Source organism: Bufo bufo, chromosome 10 (assembly GCF_905171765.1).
Source record: "Bufo bufo chromosome 10, aBufBuf1.1, whole genome shotgun sequence".
NCBI classification, from domain to species: domain Eukaryota; kingdom Metazoa; phylum Chordata; class Amphibia; order Anura; family Bufonidae; genus Bufo; species Bufo bufo.
Window position 1 is genome coordinate 131,513,220 of NC_053398.1, and position 21,197 is coordinate 131,534,416.

General features: G+C 45.7%; 1 protein-coding gene across 1 annotated transcript in view; it reads left to right on the forward strand.

The window, feature by feature from the left end:
- Positions 1-12,183: 12,183 nt before the first annotated feature.
- NETO2 (neuropilin and tolloid like 2) overlaps positions 12,184-21,197 on the forward strand; it is a 36,407-nt gene continuing 27,393 nt past the window's right edge. The window contains exon 1 of the mRNA XM_040409900.1: positions 12,184-12,515. Coding sequence (XP_040265834.1) covers positions 12,482-12,515 — 34 coding nt within the window. The 5' untranslated portion in view covers positions 12,184-12,481. The remainder of the gene's footprint in view (positions 12,516-21,197) is intronic.

Here is a 21,197-nt window from a genome sequence, read left to right on the forward strand (position 1 = left end):
ATCAGGTTCACGTGACTGATCCGTAATAAAATAAGAGGTGGCGTTTCTGAATCGGTCTCCTGTGTCTTGTATGCCAAAATCTCATCACTGAGTAACGATGCTCCGGCTGATCCTGCTGTGATGGAAATACTAAAGGTTTATGATGGAAGGAGGGACGAACATGCAGCCGTACATGTAACGCACAAGGTGTATGGATCACAGCCCATGCATGGTACTAAAATGGTTCATGTGAGGTTGATGGGTGCACAAGAATGTGGAGAGCTAGACTACAGCATCACCACCACCAGAGAACCTCAGCAAATGTCTCGCATTAAAGGGTTTTCCAGGATTATAAACACATAGCAGGTTTCTTCCAAAAACTGCGCCACACCTGTCCTTGGGTTATGTGTGGCATTGCAGCTCAGCTGGGGGGGGTCCTCTGCTTTGGATACTCATCTCTTGGTCAGACTGGAGAGCTGGTACAAAACGTTTAGCTCTGGAGGTCCTGTCCCCCATTACACAGACAGCACATTGATATGAATAGACACTGTGTAATGCTCAGGTTTTCCTGTGGTGGCGCTGTAGGGAACCTGAACACTTGTTTCCCCACAATTCACAGCTGATCGCTCGGGTTCCCAGCAGGAGCACCTATTTGAGCAGCTTATTCTCTAAGGAGCCTTCGAACCAATGGGGATTCAGAGAACCCTTTTAACATCATTCCATGCCGATTGATTGCTTAAGGGGTTCTCCGAGACTTTTATATTGTTGAAAATGGCACCATAACTACACAGCTCCATCCACTGTGGGGTGACCGGGGCTGGTTACATGCAGCTTAGCTCCCATTTACTTGAGGTCATCAATATAAAAGTCCTACAGAACCCCTTTCATATTTTTATCTCAGATGGCGCTGTGTTTTCTGCCACAAAGCTCCAAATCCTCTACGTAGACGGAGTTAAAGTTTTGGCTGCCTGTAACTTCATGTTAATAATGAGCTCAATGTGTCTACTTCCCTTAGCACAGTGTAAGCTCCCCCTAGTGGTGGCTGCAGGCTGACAAAACTTATCATTTTAGAGCTTTTGGCAGAGATTTGTCAAAACTAGTGCAATGGAAAACTGGCTTAGTTGTATCAGATTCCGCATTTCATTATTCAAAGCTCCTTTGGAAAATGAAAGGATCAATCAGATTGGCTGCTGCGCACAACTAAGGCTATTCAAAATGGATCCGTCCTGACTTACAATGAAAGTCAATGGGGGACGGATCAGTTTTCAACTGCACCATATTGTGTCAGTGAAAACGGATTCGTCCCCATTGACTTACATTGTAAGTCAGGACGGATCCGTTTGGCTCCGCGTCGTCAGGCGGACACCAAAATGCTGTAAGCAGCGTTTTGGTGTCCGCCTCCAGCGCGGAATAGAGGCGCAACGGAGCCAAACTGATGCATTCTGAACGGATCCTTATTCATTCAGAATGCATTGGGGCTGAACTGATCCGTTTTGAACCCGTTGTGAGATCCCTGAAACGGATCTCCCAAACGGAATTCAAAACGCCAGTGTGAAAGTAGCCTTACTTGTACAACATGTTCTGGAAAATAAGCTACAAATGGTTAAATCTTGATTAATGGATGTAGCAGGATGTGATTCACTGCAGCCTTTTGTGCAGCCTTCAGGTAAGTCCCGCCGACACCGCCAAATTGTATATGCTGAATGCCAGTTCAGATTCAGTAGCTCTGATCCTCAATACCAACCAGGCAGGAGTCAGGAGCCAGTCTGGTGGGATGAAAGACTGTACCACAATAGACCATGCGTGGAACCTGGGGACCAAGAAGAACCCTGTTCCAGGGGAAATAAAACCATGGGAGTTATCGCAGATTATTTTACATTGCACTTTCTATAATAAAGGACCTGTCTCAGCTGAGGCTTGCATGCACGAATTTACTTACAGATTTTGTGGGACAGCCAACTCCTCATTCACACCAGCGCGTTTCATGCCTACATTTAAATTTTTCTAGTGAAAATCTCTGTAGTTTTCCATCTAGTGAAACATGTCACCATTGTTTTTTTTTCTTCGTACATTCCAAATGAATCTAAGAGAAAAGTCTTCCATATAAAACTGAAGGCATACCATCGGGGTCTACAGATTTCTGCTGCTGCCATATTATGGCTACTGGTAGTTGTTATGTGCCCTTACTCAATATCATACAAAAGGTAAGGTTCAATAGGAGATTGATTGCTACATCTGTATATATCGCAGACAAGCTGTAGATGCCTTGCATGTTCTGTACATACACTACAGGTCTCCCTGAACTCTTTCCCACCCACACATTTCGTCAGTCAGTCTCTACGCAGTTCGCACGTTCCGTCCCAGCAGCTTCCTTTTCGACTTGATCAAAATGAGAACGATTTTAATTTTAAAAAAAGAACACATTCACAGCGATTTTCCTCTAATACGATCTTGTCAAGGGAAAGCGGTTGTTGTCATTATGGCCCTTCACAATTTGTCACTTTTATTTTGGCAATTAAACGCTACATCTCTGAACGCCCGCAGTACAATGCACGGAAGACGACCTCGAAACGGGGGCAGTAATTCACCCCAGGAATATGGGAGGGAAATCTATATAGGACTTAGGGAATGAGCTGTACCAGTCGCTTGATGGTAACGAAAGCGCTGAGGGAAGTGAAGGATGGCGCGGTGGAGGCATCTGGACCTGGCGACCCGTGTTCTCCTGTGAGCTCTGGCTGTTTATTTATCGGCAAACAACACATAATAAAAATGGACACTTAACCTCGGTTCAGCGGCCATCTAAATCCCATCTTCCAGAAAAATACAGACATCTGAAGACTTCATACCGTAAAACGGCTGCCAAAGCGATAGCCACAGGCGCTGGACCCAGTCACCGCTTCAATGGGCACCGGCTGCCAATGACCGTTCTGAGCAATGATATTTTTACTCTGAAACAGGCAGCGGGCCACAACCTGGTGCTTAACCAGACGCAGAATCTAGAAACTCTCAGCAATCCCTTTCAATGTCACCTTTTCGCAAAACCTACATGTGTATTATTTATCCATTGGGTGAGTCAGGGATTGAGTAATATGGATGGTAAATAACAGCACGCACATGACAATGCACACATGCTGTGGCCTAAAACGAAATGGTATTTAAGGGTAAGGTCAGTGTGCAGCAGATAAAGCCGCTATAAAATTGTTTTTGTTCCCACGATGTTATAGCATCCTTGATTTAGACCTCAAACCAGAAAGCCATTGCAAAAACCTTCATATTAAAGCACACAGCAGCTCTCACCTTCCCCTCCACCAACCGAGCACAGATGACGCACCTGGATGCGTTGCAATGAATCTGGAAAAATGGAAGTATCCAGCTCAAAGATGGTGAAAAAATCGTAGCTTTATTGCGGTATAAAATCTTCGACACACAGGACAAGTTCAGTTACGCGTTTCAAACCATACAGAGATAGTGGTCCTTTCTCATGACATGTGTATCTGTGTATGGTCTGAAACGCGTAACTGAACTTGTCCTGTGTGTCGAAGATTTTATACCGCAAAAAAGCTAAGATTTTTTTCACCATCTTTGAGCTGGATACTTCCATTTTTGCAAAAACCTTTATGTACTGCGGAAAAGTAGGGGAAATTCCACATCCATGGCGGCATTTCCTATTAGCATCCACAAGGCTTAGAACTGCGACAATGCAATCAGTTCCTAAGAAGAATCACCAGAACACACTAACGGTCTGCAGATAATTACAGGCCGCTGCCAATCTCGCTATTCCTCATCCTGGCAGACAATAAAAGAGCTCTGTCAATTTCATAGAGAGTTGGACACATCCAGCAGAAAATAATAATCAGATATAAAAATGCACTGGCATTGCCGCTCTGCCCAGCCATCCGGAACTGGGACATACGGATTCATTCATAACCATGGAGAAGCGGCTCCCATGTTGTCATTTCAGCGCTCGCCGTCTTGGCTGCCCGGACTCCTGCACTAAATCTCTCTGCCCAAAACACATCAAACTCAACTGGTCCATCTGAGAAGAGCAGGAATGTTAATTATTAAGGCATCTCCTGATAGACTCTGCAAAACACAGACTGAGAAGCCTTATACTCCTGAATGAGAGCTTCCCTAACCTCCAAGCACATGGTGGCGTCACAGAGAAGCTGGCAGTTTAGGCCTTATGCACACGGGTTTATTGTTGTCCACAAATTTTTTACAGATCAGATGAGGACCCATTCATTTCTATGAAGACAGCACACTGTGTCCTGTACGTATCTACACTCACCTAAAGAATTATTAGGAACACCTGTTCTATTTCTCATTAATGCAATTATCTAGTCAACCAATCACATGGCAGTTCCTTCAATGCATTTAGGGGGGTGCTCCTGGTCAAGACAATCTCCTGAACTCCAAACTGAATGTCAGAATGGGAAAGAAAGGTGATTTAAGGAATTTTGAGCGTGGCATGGTTGTTGGTGCCAGACGTGCCGGACTGAGTATTTCACAATCTGCTCAGTTACTGGGATTTTCACGCACAACCATTTCTAGGGTTTACAAAGAATGGTGTGAAAAGGGAAAAACATCCAGTATGCGGAAGTCCTGTGGGCAAAAATGCCTTGTGGATGCTAGAGGTCAGAGGAGAATGGGCCGACTGATTCAAGCTGATAGAAGAGCAACGTTGACTGAAATAACCACTCGTTACAACCGAGGTCTGCAGCAAAGCATTTGTGAAGCCACAACACGCACAACCTTGAGGCGGATGGGCTACAACAGCAGAAGACCCCACCGGGTACCACTCACCTCCACTACAAATAGGAAAAAGAGGCTACAATTTGCACGAGCTCACCAAAACTGGACTGTTGAAGACTGGAAAAATGTTGCCTGGTCTGATGAGTCTCGATTTCTGTTGAGACATTCAAATGGTAGAGTCCGAATTTGGCGTAAACAGAATGAGAACATGTATCCATCCTCTGATGGCTACTTCCAGCAGGATAATGCACCATGTCACAAAGCTCCAATCATTTCACATTGGTTTCTTGAACATGACAATGAGTTCACTGTACTAAAATGGCCCCACAGTCACCAGATCTCAACCCAATAGAGCATCTTTGGGATGTGGTGGAACGCGAGCTTCGTGCCCTAGATGTGCATCCCTCAAATCTCCATCAACTGCAAGATGCTATCCTATCAATATGGGCCAACATTTCTAAAGAATGCTATCAGCACCTTGTGGAATCAATGCCACGTAGAATTAAGGCAGTTCTGAAGGCAAAAGGGGGTCCAACACCGTATTAGTATGGTGTTCCTAATAATTCTTTAGGTGAGTGTATGTGTCCATTTTGCAGAAGATAGCACATGACCTCTTCTTGGCTGCAAATTGTGGTCCACGGACCCATTTAGGTAGGTGGGCCTGCAAAAAAAAAAAAATGATACGGACATCATCTGTTTTTTGTGGATCCACATTTTGTTAACTGCAAAGTACATACTGTTGTATGCATGAAGCCTTATATTTATACTACTACCTCCGATGTACAAGAATATAACTACTATAATATTGCCTCCTATGTACATGAATATAACTACTATAATGCTGCCTCCTATGTACAATAATATAACTACTACAATACTACCTCCTATGTGCAAGAATATAACTACTATAATACTGCCTCCTATGTGCAAGAATATAACTACTATAATACTGCCTCCTATGTGCAAGAATATAACTACTATAATACTGCTCCTATGTACAAGAATATAACTACTATAATACTGCTCCTATGTACAAGAATATAACTACTATAATACTGCTCCTATGTACAAGAATATAACTACTATAATACTGCCTCCTATGTACAAGAATATAACTATTATAATACTGCTCCTATGTACAAGAATATAACTACTATATTACTGCTCCTATGTACAAGACTATAATTACTATAATACTGCATCTATGTACAAGAATATAACTACTATAATACTGCTCCTATGTACAAGAATATAACTACTATAATACTGCTCCTATGTACAGGAATATAACTACTATAATACTGCTCCTATGTACAAGAATATAACTACTATAATACTGCCTCCTATGTACAAGAATATAACTACTATAATACTGCCTCCTATGTACAAGAATATAACTACTATAATACTGCTCCTATGTACAAGAATATAACTACTATAATACTGCTCCCATGTACAAGAATAGAACTACTATAATACTGCTCCTATGTACAAGAATATAACTACTATAATACTACCTCCGATGTACAAGAATATAACTACTATAATACTGCTCCTATGTACACGAATATAACTACTATAATACTGCCTCCTATGTACAAGAATATAACTACTATAATACTGCTCCTATGTACAAGAATATAACTACTATAATACTGCCTCCTATGTACAAGAATATAACTACTATAATACTGCTCCTATGTACAGGAATATAATTACTATAATACTGCCCTCTATGTACAGTAAGTGCAAAATGCACCATTGCCCCACAGTCTCTTGTAGCATGTACAGCAGGTACATGACATCAGAATTCCTATTGGTGACCGCTATCTACAGGACCTTACTGTACAGATCATTATAGCGCCACATAGTCATTATTTTCTCGCACTCATGTATAACATTATTGATTTGACTTGAAGTTAAACCTTAAAGGTGTTCTTAAGTTTCAGTGCAGCGATTGTTGATCCTTCACCCAGCCGCAGCGTTAATACTCCTTCTAGGAGCAGTCAGGGGGGTCCTATCTAGTGATCGTGGGATCCCAATAATGAGACATTTATCACCGATCCTGTGTCCTGTGTGAAAAAACAATTAAACATTGTTAGGATGCAATATATTAGTAAAAGAGAAAGTCTTGCAGGGATCCTGCCTCTAGGGGGCTCTTGTTGAGAAGCGTGTGTTTGATGGGTGCAGTTTATATGTAGGGCGCTTGTGGCAGCGCGGTCAGGCCGGACATGAATGCCTATTGATTATTGGGTGTCATATCATCAATAACAATTCTAGAGGGATCGCTTAGAATTGATCAGCCTGAGATACTGGTGTTAAGCTGTGTGACTGACAACGAGAGAGGGCAGATACGTGAACACATCAGCGGATTTACCAGGAAGGTTCCCGCAGATCAGACTCTTCATGACTCCTATAATGTGCGGAATACAAATGTCTCATTATTGATGTGATGTGAAGAGACAAAGTGTCCTGAAATCACCCAAATCATACACAATACAACGTGCAGCATGACAAAGTGACCATACCGAGCTACTCACAGCTATTCCAACCTCTATATGACAATTATTCATAAAGGAGGCAGTATTATAGTAGTTATATTCTTGTACATAGGAGCAGTATTATAGTAGTTATATTCTTGTACATAGGAGGCAGTATTATAGTAGTTATATTCTTGTACATAGGAGGCAGTATTATAGTAGTTATATTCTTGTACATAGGAGCAGTATTATAGTAGTTATATTCTTGTACATAGGAGCAGTATTATAGTGGTTATATTCTTGTACATAGGAGCAGTATTATAGTAGTTATATTCTTGTACATAGGAGCAGTATTATAGTAGTTATATTCTTGTACATAGGAGCAGTATTATAGTAGTTATATTCTTGTACATAGAAGCAGTATTATAGTAGTTATATTCTTGTACATAGGAGGCAGTATTATAGTAGTTATATTCTTGTACATAGGAGGCAGTATTATAGTAGTTATATTCTTGTACATAGGAGGCAGTATTATAGTAGTTATATTCGTGTACATAGGAGCAGTATTATAGTAGTTATATTCTTGTACATAGGAGGCAGTATTATAGTAGTTATATTCTTGTACATAGGAGCAGTATTATAGTAGTTATATTCTTGTACATAGGAGGCAGTATTATAGTAGTTATATTCTTGTACATAGGAGGCAGTATTATAGTAGTTATATTCTTTTACATAGGAGGCAGTATTATAGTAGTTATATTCTTGTACATAGGATGCAGTATTATAGTAGTTATATTCTTGTGCATAGGAGGCAGTATTATAGTAGTTATATTCTTGTATATAGGAGCAGTATTATAGTAGTTATATTCTTGTACATAGGAGGCAGTATTATAGTAGTTATATTCTTGTACATAGGAGCAGTATTATAGTAGTTATATTCTTGTACATAGGAGGCAGTATTATAGTAGTTATATTCTTGTACATAGGAGGCAGTATTATAGTAGTTATATTCTTTTACATAGGAGGCAGTATTATAGTAGTTATATTCTTGTACATAGGATGCAGTATTATAGTAGTTATATTCTTGTGCATAGGAGGCAGTATTATAGTAGTTATATTCTTGTATATAGGAGCAGTATTATAGTAGTTATATTCTTCTACACAGGAGCAGTATTATAGTAGATATATTCTTGCACATAGGAGCAGTATTATAGTAGTTATATTCGTGTACATAGGAGCAGTATTATAGTAGTTATATTCTTGTACATAGGAGGCAGTATTATAGTAGTTATATTCTTTTACATAGGAGCAGTATTATAGTAGTTATATTCCTGTACATAGGAGCAGTATTATAGTAGTTATATTCTTGTGCATAGGAGGCAGTATTATAGTAGTTATATTCTTGTACATAGGAGCAGTATTATAGTAGTTATATTCTTGTATATAGGAGCAGTATTATAGTAGTTATATTCTTGTACATAGGGGCAGTATTATATCAGTCATAGTCTTGTACATAGGAGCAGTATTATAGTAGTTATATTCCTGTACATAGGAGAAGTATTATAGTGGTTATATTCTTGTACATAAGAGCAGTATTATAGTAGTTATAATCTTGTACATAGGAGGCAGTATTATAGTAGTTATATTCTTGTACATAGGAGCAGTATTATAGTAGTTATATTCTTGTACATAGGAGCAGTATTATAGTAGTTATATTCTTGTACATAGGAGCAGTATTATAGTAGTTATATTCTTGTACATAGGAGCAGTATTATAGTAGTGTTATTATTGTACATAGGAGGCAGTAATATAGTAGTGTTATTATTGTACATAGGGGGCATTATTATAGTGCTTCCTCTTTAGGGTTTGTTACTGGGCAGCACAATAGAGGGCTTCTTCCCCTGTAAAGGAAACATGAAAACTCACACATGAGAAGTAGCTTATTTACATGGCCACCATTCATATCCCCCTATTCTCCCTTCACCTTTTCATTGTGTGTCTTCACAGCTCCATCTACAAACACTGATGTATATGTCCTATATGTCTGTATACTTTGCCCTTTATGGGGGGGCATATAATGTATGTAGATGGTAGGGTGAGCATCGGCAGTGATCAGACAGTAGGGGCCCCTATGTAGGGACAGGAATGGGGTCCCTGGCGGTGTAGCTGCTGAGTAGTCATTAGCTGGGGGCTCCTCATGGACTGTCAACATAATTCTATGGCGATGTCTATGGTGGATCAGAAGCCACTAGTAATTATAAGTAGCAGTACACTTCCTTAGATGCTCTCCAACAGAAGCAGGGGACAGTAATTGGACCCCTTGTTTACAGGACTCCATGGGCAGACTGCATGTTACCTGGATTCTGCACTGTGCCGTGTAATGCAGACTATTGCCCCCTGTTATCAGCCATGTCAGGCAGGGGAGAGGCAGGCTGCAGTGTGAACAGGAGGAAGTGCTGAAAGAACAGCTCCTGAACCTGAGGGGATGAAAAGGATGGATGGATGGATAGCTTTGCTCTCTGGCTGCTATGTATCCCGTATCTATTTCATTTCTATCCATCTCATATCCATCCATCCATGATGGTCCTCCTATCCTGTGCTGTCCAGATGGAAGGCGCAATCTTCTGTGGCCTGGTGTATGCAATGTGTATTGTAGCCCAGCGCCGAGGGGGTTAATGGGCAGGGCTGGAGAGGCGGCAGCATCCAGTGCTCTACACTCACCTGGTGACTAAGGGGTTAACGTCCTGGTCTTCGGGAGGACGCCTATGGGGCCCTCTGCTCCCCTCTTCCATCAATGATAATGGGAGCAGGGCCCCTCCTGATGGACCCCGGGTGTGCCCGGATAGCAAATCCATGAAGGGTGCAGAACTGCGACCACGGAGGTAGTGAGCCAGTGCGGCCAGCAAGGGGTTAATCTAAAGCTGCACAGCTCTCCTGCTTTCCCAGGTACTCGGGGGGCTGCAGCTCCTGTGTGCCCCCCACTATAGCTGCAGAGTTCTCCTGCTTTCTCAGGTACTAGGGGGTCTGCAGCTCCTGTGTGCCCCCCACTATAGCTGCACAGTTCTCCTGCTTTCTCAGGTACTAGGGGGTCTGCAGCTCCTGTGTGCCCCCCACTATAGCTGCACAGCTCTCCTGCTTTCCCAGGTACTAGGGGGTCTGCAGCTCCTGTGTGCCCCCCACTATAGCTGCACAGTTCTCCTGCTTTCCCAGGTACTCGGGGGGCTGCAGCTCCTGTGTGCCCCCCACTATAGCTGCAGAGTTCTCCTGCTTTCTCAGGTACTAGGGGGTCTGCAGCTCCTGTGTGCCCCCCACTATAGCTGCACAGTTCTCCTGCTTTCTCAGGTACTAGGGGGGCTGCAGCTCCTGTGTACCACCCATAGCTGCAGAGCTCTCCTGCTTTCCCAGGTACTCGGGGGTCTGCAGCTCCTGTGTGCCCCCTACTATAGCTGCACAGTTCTCCTGCTTTCTCAGGTACTAGGGGGTCTGCTGCTCCTGTGTGCCCCCCATAGCTGCAGAGTTCTCCTGCTTTCTCAGGTACTAGGGGGTCTGCAGCTCCTGTGTGCCCCCCACTATAACTGCACAGTTCTCCTGCTTTCCCAGGTACTCGGGGGTCTGCAGCTCCTGTGTGCCCCCCATAGCTGCAGAGTTCTCCTGCTTTCTCAGGTACTCGGGGGTCTGCAGCTCCTGTGTGCCCCCCACTATAGCTGCACAGCTCTCCTGCTTTCCCAGGTACTAAGGGGTCTGCAGTCCTGTGTGCCCCCCACTATAACTGCACAGTTCTCCTGCTTTCCCAGGTACTCGGGGGTCTGCAGCTCCTGTGTGCCCCCCACTATAGCTGCACTGTTCTCCTGCTTTCCCAGGTACTCGGGGGTCTGCAGCTCCTGTGTGCCCCCCATAGCTGAAGAGTTCTCCTGCTTTCTCAGGTACTCGGGGGTCTGCAGCTCCTGTGTGCCCCCCATAGCTGAAGAGTTCTCCTGCTTTCTCAGGTACTCTGGGGTCTGCAGCTCCTGTGTACCCCCCATAGCTGCAGAGTTCTCCTGCTTTCTCAGGTACTCGGGGGTCTGCAGCTCCTGTGTGCCCCCCACTACAGCTGCACAGCTCTCCTGCTTTCCCAGGTACTAAGGGGTCTGCAGTCCTGTGTGCCCCCCACTATAGCTGCACAGTTCTCCTGCTTTGTCAGGTACTCGGGGGTCTGCAGCTCCTGTGTGCCCCCCATAGCTGCAGAGTTCTCCTGCTTTCTCAGGTACTAGGGGGTCTGCAGCTCCTGTGTGCCCCCCACTATAGCTGCACAGTTCTCCTGCTTTGTCAGGTACTCGGGGGTCTGCAGCTCCTGTGTGCCCCCCATAGCTGCAGAGTTCTCCTGCTTCCCCAGGTACTCGGGGGTCTGCAGCTCCTGTGTGCCCCCCACTATAGCTGCACAGTTCTCCTGCTTTCTCAGGTACTCGGGGGTCTGCAGCTCCTGTGTGCCCCCCATAGCTGCACAGTTCTCCTGCTTCCCCATGTACTCGGGGGTCTGCAGCTCCTGTGTGCCCCCCACTATAGCTGCACAGCTCTGCTTTCCCAGGTACTCGGGGGGCTGCAGCTCCTGTGTGCCCCCCACTATAGCTGCACCTTGCTGTAGATATAGCCTATTGCTACATAGCACATGCATGTTCCATGGCCCGGGCAGAGCAGCCAGGTAGGCAGCACAGGTGCAGCAGGTCTCTGGTGTGGACCCTGGAGGAGGCACAGGGCGAGGGGACTGCTCTATGTGGGATGGCGAGTTGGCAGGACGCATGCGCACTGGCTCCTCATTCAGCCTCATCCTAAATAAGCCTCATTGTTGGCAACTCTTCATTTGAGCCGTGAGCCCACCCTGCTGAGCTCCTGCCCACCATCTCCCTTCCTGCCTGGCAGCATGGAGCCCCTGCATCAATCCCCCGGGCACAGCTGAGACCCCCTGGACAACAGCTACTTTTGGGGGGTGGAAAGGAAAAGGGAAAGGAAGGGGATCCTGATGGATTGGGGAGCTGCTGAGCAGCCTTGTGTATTGCTGCTGCCAGGGCTGCAGATCTCCGGGAGAGGAGCCCAGTGCAGACCCCCAGCCTCCTGCCCAGGGGAGCAGGCTGACTCCAGGGGGCTGGCATCTGACACCCATCCTATAAAGACCCTGACCTCCTTCTCCTCTGCCTGAGTGTGATGGGAAGATCACTCAGCCTGGATTTCTGACCAGTCATTTCACAGGCTTCAATCAGTATTCAGGATTAACCCTCATCATCCTCATCAGCATCATGATCCTGGAAAAAGTCTACTTCATCTTAGAAGGTAAGACCCAGCAGGGGGGCAGGGTGTCCTTCTAATGCACCCAAATAAAGGAGGGGGATCCTGACAATGCTTTATAAGTATACAATGTATCACCTAACCCTGGAGAGATATGTTCTTGTCAGTGCCCATCACTTCTGCCCTGGATGCATGACTGGCTGGCACTGGGCACTCACACAGTACCCCCATGCCCTGGTGGGGTGGTCGGATTGCTGTATACTCCTGTGTATTCCATATTCCTCTATTACTACCCCCTTGTCAACAAGCTACAATACAATGCTGACTGCTTGGTCTTAGACTGCCCTCTGGTGGAGAAGCCTAGAATTGCTGTAGATCAGACTCAATATTTTCTATATTTTATAGCCAATACTAATCTCATAATATCCATTACAATATTCTATTCTGAGAATATTTGCATTTTTATTACATACATTTCATGGAAACCTTCTCTGGTACCTCTTGGTGGTGGGCATCTCATGTCCGGGTCACTAGAATGGTACTGAAGGCACATGTCTTAAGCAACAGTTTTTGACAACATCTTAAGAAGTTATTAGTCATATTGGGCAGTATTCAGACGTGACTTACTCTCATTGTGGCTTCTGACCAGCTGGACTTGGTTTGCAGATCTAATGGTGTGGCAGATAGAAATGATAGGGTTCTGCTAGGATCCTCGAGTCTCTAACTGGGAGAGCAGATTTGCAGAATTGTAATTTTGCCCATTGCTGTGTAGAGTTTCTGGCTCTGGGTGGACCTTTGCTGGTATCTCTGTGGAGGATCTAAAGCTATAATCCAAGGACGTCTTCTGAGACACCAGGCTGTGCCCAGCGTCCTCTGTACTGATAGATCCATATTCTATGGGAATATTCCTAGAACTTCTAGTATCTAAGCTGTGACACATTGTTACCAGTCACCCCTGAAATATTCATCCTCCATGTTTCGGTGGTTTAAGGTCTAGGACGGTGAATTTGGGGGTGGCTCCACCATGTTATAGACATCAAAGAGACACACATTATTCCAGCAAGCCATCCTCTGCTTCAGGTACAGAGAATGAAGAAGAAGAGGGTGCACCACTATGCCACCCCTCTATAAAGAGGCATTGTTGCGGGGTGACCCTCTTGTATCTGCGGATGCCCCTTTACCTTTGTGGAACTACAGGTTCCAGAAAGCACAGTCAGGATTCAGGCCATGCAGGAGCTTGCACAGATTCTGCTATACTGGGGGTACAATGGATATATATCTGGCACCCTGAGGTTCCAACCTGCACCATACAATCCATGGAGGAGAGGCGTGATGACTTTCCTATAAACCTTCAACCATTAGAACTGGACTCAATCAGTCTGAACTCGTCTTCTGCCAGTCGTTAGGATGATCCAATTACCATCATGTCTGGGCATCTTCCAGATAAGTGCACCAGGATCATACATGGAGACTTCCACCTCACATGAGAACTTGCATTAAATTGGGGGGCTTCCAAGAGGAATTCAGTGAATACAGGGGATGTAGTATCTCCTTAAAGACAGTGGATTTCTCTTAACCACTGAGAAGGAGCTGATGAGAATGAGAGATGCAAATATTCCCATACCTGTAGATGCAGAAATCACCCTCCAGGCAGCAGATGCACAAATTCTGGACAGGTTGTCTATAAGTGGGTCATTGGATGGCTTTTGCAACAATGAGCAAGAGAGAGAAGAGCGCAGGCAGCTATAGATACATATGGGGATCTATAGGGACCACGTCAGCTTCCGCCTCAGGCAGTGGCAGGCTCGTGTAGGTCTTTTCCCAACCAGCAGGTACAGGACAACGCTCTGCAGATCCCCTGAGGGGGGAATCATTTCATAATCTCCAGCTATGAGGATCTGCTGAACATCTGGCCCCATGTTATACACAAATATATGTCCACCTATAGATTCCTCAGAACTCCAGTCATCTAGGACTGTTCCATACTACAACTCCCAGCATGAGCAGCTGTCACCTCTGGAGGGGCACCGGTTGGAGGCCACTTTTCTAGCTCTTCCGTAGGTTGGTCAGTGGTGGATCTGCTCTTGTATATTAGGGGTTTTCATGACGAACAATGAATGTACTTCTGTTACCCTAAGGGCTCATGCACACAAACCTATTGTCTTGTCCGTTTTCTTTCCAACCCGTATGGGGAACCATTCATCTCAATGGGGCCGCAAGAAAAATAGAAATGACTCCATGTGCGTTCCATATCCGTATGTCTGCAAGTCCGTTCCGCCAAAAAATAGAACATGTCCTATTCTTGTCCATTTGGGGGACATTTTTAAAATGGATCCGCAAAAAAAAAAACGGATGCAACACTGACGTCACACAGATGTCATCCGTTTTTGTTTTTTTTGGCGGACTGCAAAGTACATACGGTTGTGTGCATGAAGCCTAATTATCCCTTTACAGGAAGAAATTGGAGAGCAGCACTGGGGAATGGATCTCATGCTTATGGCAGCCTGTATACAGAGAGAGCAGAGCGGCCGTTGTGATGGCCGTTCGCTCTCACAGCCTCTTTTGCAGAATACAGGCTGCCGTCACTGTCACCCCTATTCTTTTAAACATCGTGGGAAATATGTGGGTGACTTGAATTCCTCGTTGATGCTTTTCTTTACTCCCCGTTTGTTAGGTTTTCCCTCCATGAGAAGGAATGTTACTAGGAATGCCCCTTTAAGGGAAGGATTTGGATGACTAGAAGGCATTAGGGAGTTGCTCGCAATGCAATTCCTCAGTATCCAAGCACAGGTAGCTTTAATTCTCTAGGCGCTAAATGGAGAAGTGCCGCCGTGCAAATCTCCGCTCCTCCGCCGTCCATCTGCTCCCATGCGCATAGTCCGAGAGCGTCTTCGCGGCATCTGGAAAGTCTCAAGTTCCAAAATGTAATCCCTCTCAGATGGTCCCCGCTGCTTGATCCAGGGGATGAGCAACAGCGAAAACGTGAGATTTCAGCATTCTCTTGGCTGGCCAGACCAGGATGGATTTATTATGTCTCTGGGATAAATGAGCCGGATCATTGCAGATTTTAGGCTTCCTTCATACGTTTTTGTTTTTTTTTGGCAGGTTTTTGGGGTTGTAAAATACACCATGAAATTCTTGCTTTTATAGGAGGGCTTTTTTGATAACACTTTTTTTTTTTTTAGGCCATTTTTCCCTATAAAATGACTGAACATGCTGCATTTTCAAAAAAATACGCCACGGCCCAAAAAAACACAACACAAGTGAAGAAAAATGACAGAAAAAAATGGGCAGTTTGTAGTGCATTTCATCATTTCTTATTGACTTGCAACTAGCTGCAAAAGATGCTTGCAAAAAAATGGTATTTTTGCAAATAAAAACTGTGCAACACCATTCTTAATGCGGCTGTCTTAAAGGGCATGTCCATCTCTGAGCACCACGTCCCTTTGTAAGTAGGAGAGGAGTCATGGAGACGGCTCCTCACTAACTCCTTCTGCCCAGCTCGGCTTGGTTGACAGGTCTCTCCCTATAGACAAAAAGATCTGGGTGGAGGGGAAGACCGTCAGGATGCTGCCTAGACGTCTCCTCTTCCTTCTTCTTAGGGCTCATGCACACAAACTGATTTTTTTGTCCATTCTGGGTTTTTTTTTGCGGCCTGTATGCAGAATCGTTCATTTCAATGGGTCTGCAAAAAAAGAAAACGGAAATGATGTGTGCATTCCATATCCGCATGCCGACAAGTCCATTCCACCAAAAAATAGAACAGGTCCTATTCTTGTCCATTTTGTGAACAAGAACAGGCATTGTTACAATGGTTCGCAAACAAAACAGGTGCAACACGGACGTCACACGGATGTCATCCCTTTCATTTTTTTGCGGATCTGTGTTTTGAGCCCTTAACCTGTGTTTTCATGAGGAAGCCTGTAGTTCAGGCTGTATGAACTTCCCTCTCTCCAGCATATGTGGCAAGAAAGGGAGAGGCGCTCATAGGGTAATAGTTTCTTAGTGAATTGCTTTAGAAAGAGGTAATGGTTATGCTCACAAGCATAGGCACAACACTAGTGTAGGCGTCCGTTTAAATAATGGTCGGTGCTGCCGGTATCGTTCGCTCCTCACTTGTGGAGTTGCCAGTCCTCCTGGAGGAGTGATGAGAGACAGTAGGGGGGTGTGGAGTATTGGTGGTCCACTGATACCTCCCGGCGCAATAACGCGACCTCAAGCGGTAGGAGACAATTCTTTTTATTTACATATACGTGACAACGCGTTTCGGAGTAGATGAGGCTGAGGCTGTATGTCCACGTGCATATAGCGCGTTTTTCTCACTCCAGAGCTGAATTGAAATTCTGCTGGTTGCAATTGGAAACCGTCAGAAAGCTTGCTGAGCGACATCCCCCAATAGCCGGTGTAAAAACAAGACTTCCCAGAATGCAGATTGTAAGAGCAAGCACTGAACAAGCAGGGGATGCTCTAAGTCAGGATGAGTAGTGCAGTGTTTTTACACTTTTCATGTACAGTAATTCTATATATAACATATAACCTCCCGCACCCCAGAGCTGTAACTGGGAGGATCTCTCCTCGAGGATCGACAGAGGTGGAACTTGAAGCTCTTAGGGCCCTTATCCAAAGTCTGCCAGCTACAGTACTGGACTGCAACCCCGGCACCCCCTATACCTACACCCCTGTATATAGCGGAGGAGCGGACACTTTTCTGCCACACCATGCCTGCTACTTGAAGGACTTGGACTGGCTGCACTATAGCTCTGTGATGGGGCCCACGCAGCCATCAGATTTACCTGGTATATGGCTTCTAGGAACATCGCTTACAACTCGTTTGCTGTGTTTGGGATGGAAGCTAATAGATGGCTCCATCTCCCCAATAATAGAGGCAGCGGCGATGGGCCACTAGAAGAGGGGCCTCAAATCAGGCTAGCCCAATCCCCTTTTCTATGCCCCCAATGAGCCTATATAGGGGTCCTATTAGCTGCAATTACAGCAAAGCTAGCCAACAAATGAGAGGACTTGGGAGTGGCACATGTCTTGGGATGTTGGGGGTGATATTCTGACCCATAAACAGCCCATTTGGATCTCCTCTCCTACATCTGTCTCTTATTAAGGGGGCATTCCAGCCATTCACATACATTTAAATACGGGGTAGCTGCTAAATACTGGACTAGTAAGGGTCCCCGTTTTCGTAAAATGCACATCCATGGTGAGAATGTATGCAGCAGCCATCAGCAATACATGCAACAGTGGTTGGGGCCCCAATCTAAAGTCTGTGTTGGACAGATAGGGCCCAGAAGCAGGGGCGTAACTACCGTAGCTGCAGACCATGCGACTGCTATGGGGCCCAGGGCAAGAGAGAGCCCAGTTGGGACCATCTCCTCTTCTACTGGGGGTGAAAACTTGGTCAGGACTCTACTCTTTAAAGGAACAACTTTTAGCAATTAATGCAGTGGAAAAATGGCCCAAGGGTCATTGAAAAGGGTTTAGGCAGAAACCCTTCTGTCCTGTGTGCGGGGCCTGGTTTGATCCTTGCTATGGGGCCCTTACTTCTCTCCGTACGCCACTGCCCAGAAGTCCCAGTGATGACCACTTTTACATCATGGACATCCTGTACATGAACAGTCTGCCCCCCCCCCCCCCCCAACCCCCAACCCTGTCCGTGTATCAGTCCCATGCAGTGTTACAATGTATCCAGAGATATGAATGCCGCCTTTGTCTGGGCACCTAGACCCAACTTCCTGTCCCTGGCATGCCAGGGTACAGAATTAACCATTGTGAATCCAGGCCCCTCCACTCAGCAAGCCACAGGGAATTCACGAATCTGTACCCTGTTACAGGCGATAAGGCCGGCTGCTGAATCTGATGGTGGTGGTAGTGACTAGAGGAGTGAGCACAGCTTAGAGGGGGTCCATAGAGCGGTCTGCAGAGCTGCTACTACCGCCAGCCGCTCTCCCACCTGGCTGATAACAGGGACCTGCACAGCAAATGAAAGCAAGAAAAAAACTGCAGGTTTAGGCAGAAAATTCTGCGACTGAAAATCAGTTCCAATTATTTGAATGGGGCGGCAAACACATGGATTTCTGCAATCCCCATTAAGGTGAATGGAACGGATTTTCGGTTTGCAAAATCTTCTGCCACAAAATCTGCCGCACGTGAAGGCGTCCTTAGCATTCCGATAAAATGGCACTATTACTATTAGATGAAGACATTGCATAAAGGACAGTTTAATTCTCACATACATCGACCCATAATCATGTTTTATACTCCACTCCCATCCAAAGCTGCACTTACAATTCCGCTGCTTAATTACACTCCAGAGTCAAACAGGTGACCACCCACATTAGACTAAGGGTCCCCATGTACAGGCCATTGGTGGGCCTTTCAACGATATACTGGTTGATTGGCGCTCATTTAAGTGAAAGGGGGATGAATGATCACCATTACGATCTTTAGTCCAGAAAAATGTTTATATGGACATCACTGCACTTCCTAGTAAAACAGTGTAGCAGGCGCATCCCTCCTTCCGGATGCCTCCGAATTAAATATCATAAACTAGCAGTGAGGAAGGAGCGCTGTCTCCATTTCCTTTTGGTTTACGATCATTAGTCCACCATTCATTCTGCATATTGTCAGCAGCACATCCTCTGTTCACACAGGACGACATGCTGCCGACAGATTATGATTATTTTTTTATCGTAGGCACGTCCGTTCCTGAGAAATGTACCTGCTCTTCGCCTGTGTTAAAGGGCCCTAAGGTCAGCTGAACCAGCCGGTTTCAGCAGGACCACAGGATAGCGGTCTGCATACATGTGTATGGGGGTATCAGGAAGGATAGCTGTCGGCATACATGTGTATGGGGGTATCAGGAAGGATAGCTGTCGGCATACATGTGTAAGGGGGTATCAGGAAGGATAGCTGTCGGCATACATGTGTATGGGGGTATCAGGAAGGATAGCTGTCGGCATACATGTGTATGGGGGTATCAGGAAGGATAGCTGTCGGCATACATGTGTATGGGGGTATCAGGAAGGATAGCTGTCGGCATACATGTGTAAGGGGGTATCAGGAAGGATAGCTGTCGGCATACATGTGTATGGGGGTATCAGGAAGGATAGCTGTCGGCATACATGTGTATGGGGGTATCAGGAAGGATAGCTGTCAGCATACATGTGTATAGGGGGGTATCAGGAAGGATAGCTGTCGGCATACATGTGTATGGGGGTATCAGGAAGGATAGCTGTCGGCATACATGTGTATGGGGGTATCAGGAAGGATAGCTGTCGGCATACATGTGTATGGGGGTATCAGGAAGGATAGCTGTCAGCATACATGTGTATAGGGGGGTATCAGGAAGGATAGCTGTCGGCATACATGTGTATGGGGGTATCAGGAAGGATAGCTGTCGGCATACATGTGTATGGGGGTATCAGGAAGGATAGCTGTCTGCATACATGTGTATAGGGGTATCAGGAAGGATAGCTGTCGGCATACATGTGTATGGGGGTATCAGGAAGGATAGCTGTCGGCATACATGTGTATGGGGGTATCAGGAAGGATAGCTGTCGGCATACATGTGTATGGGGGTATCAGGAAGGATAGCTGTCAGCATACATGTGTATAGGGGGGTATCAGGAAGGATAGCTGTCGGCATACATGTGTATGGGGGTATCAGGAAGGATAGCTGTCAGCATACATGTGTATGGGGGTATCAGGAAGGATAGCTGTCAGCATACATGTGTATAGGGGGGTATCAGGAAGGATAGCTGTCAGCATACATGTGTATAGGGGGGTATCAGGAAGGATAGCTGTCGGCATACATGTGTATGGGGGTATCAGGAAGGATAGCTGTCAGCATACATGTGTATAGGGGGGTATCAGGAAGGATAGCTGTCAGCATACATGTGTATGGGGGTATCAGGAAGGATAGCTGTCAGCATACATGTGTATAGGGGGGTATCAGGAAGGATAGCTGTCAGCATACATGTGTATGGGGGGGTATCAGGAAGAATAGCTGTCGGCATACATGTGTATAGGGGTATCAGGAAGGATAGCTGTCTGCATACATGTGTATGGGGGTATCAGGAAGGGTAGCTGTCGGCATACGTGTGTATGGGGGGGTATCAGGAAGGATAGCTGTCAGCATGCATGTGTATGGGGGGTATCAGGAAGGATAGCTGTCAGCATGCATGTGTATGGGGGGTATCAGGAAGGATAGCTGTCAGCATACGTGTGTATGGGGGGGTATCAGGAAGGATAGCTATCAGCATGCGTGTGTATGGGGGTATCAGGAAGGATAGCTGTCGGCATACATGTGTATGGGGGTATCAGGAAGGATAGCTGTCAGCATACATGTGTATGGGGGGGTATCAGGAAGGATAGCTGTCGGCATACATGTGTATGGGGGGGTATCAGGAAGGATAGCTGTCGGCATACATGTGTATGGGGGTATCAGGAAGGATAGCTGTCTGCATACATGTGTATGGGGGTATCAGGAAGGATAGCTGTCGGCATACATGTGTAAGGGGGTATCAGGAAGGATAGCTGTCGGCATACATGTGTATGGGGGTATCAGGAAGGATAGCTGTCGGCATACATGTGTATGGGGGTATCAGGAAGGATAGCTGTCAGCATACATGTGTATAGGGGGGTATCAGGAAGGATAGCTGTCAGCATACATGTGTATGGGGGGGTATCAGGAAGGATAGCTGTCGGCATACATGTGTA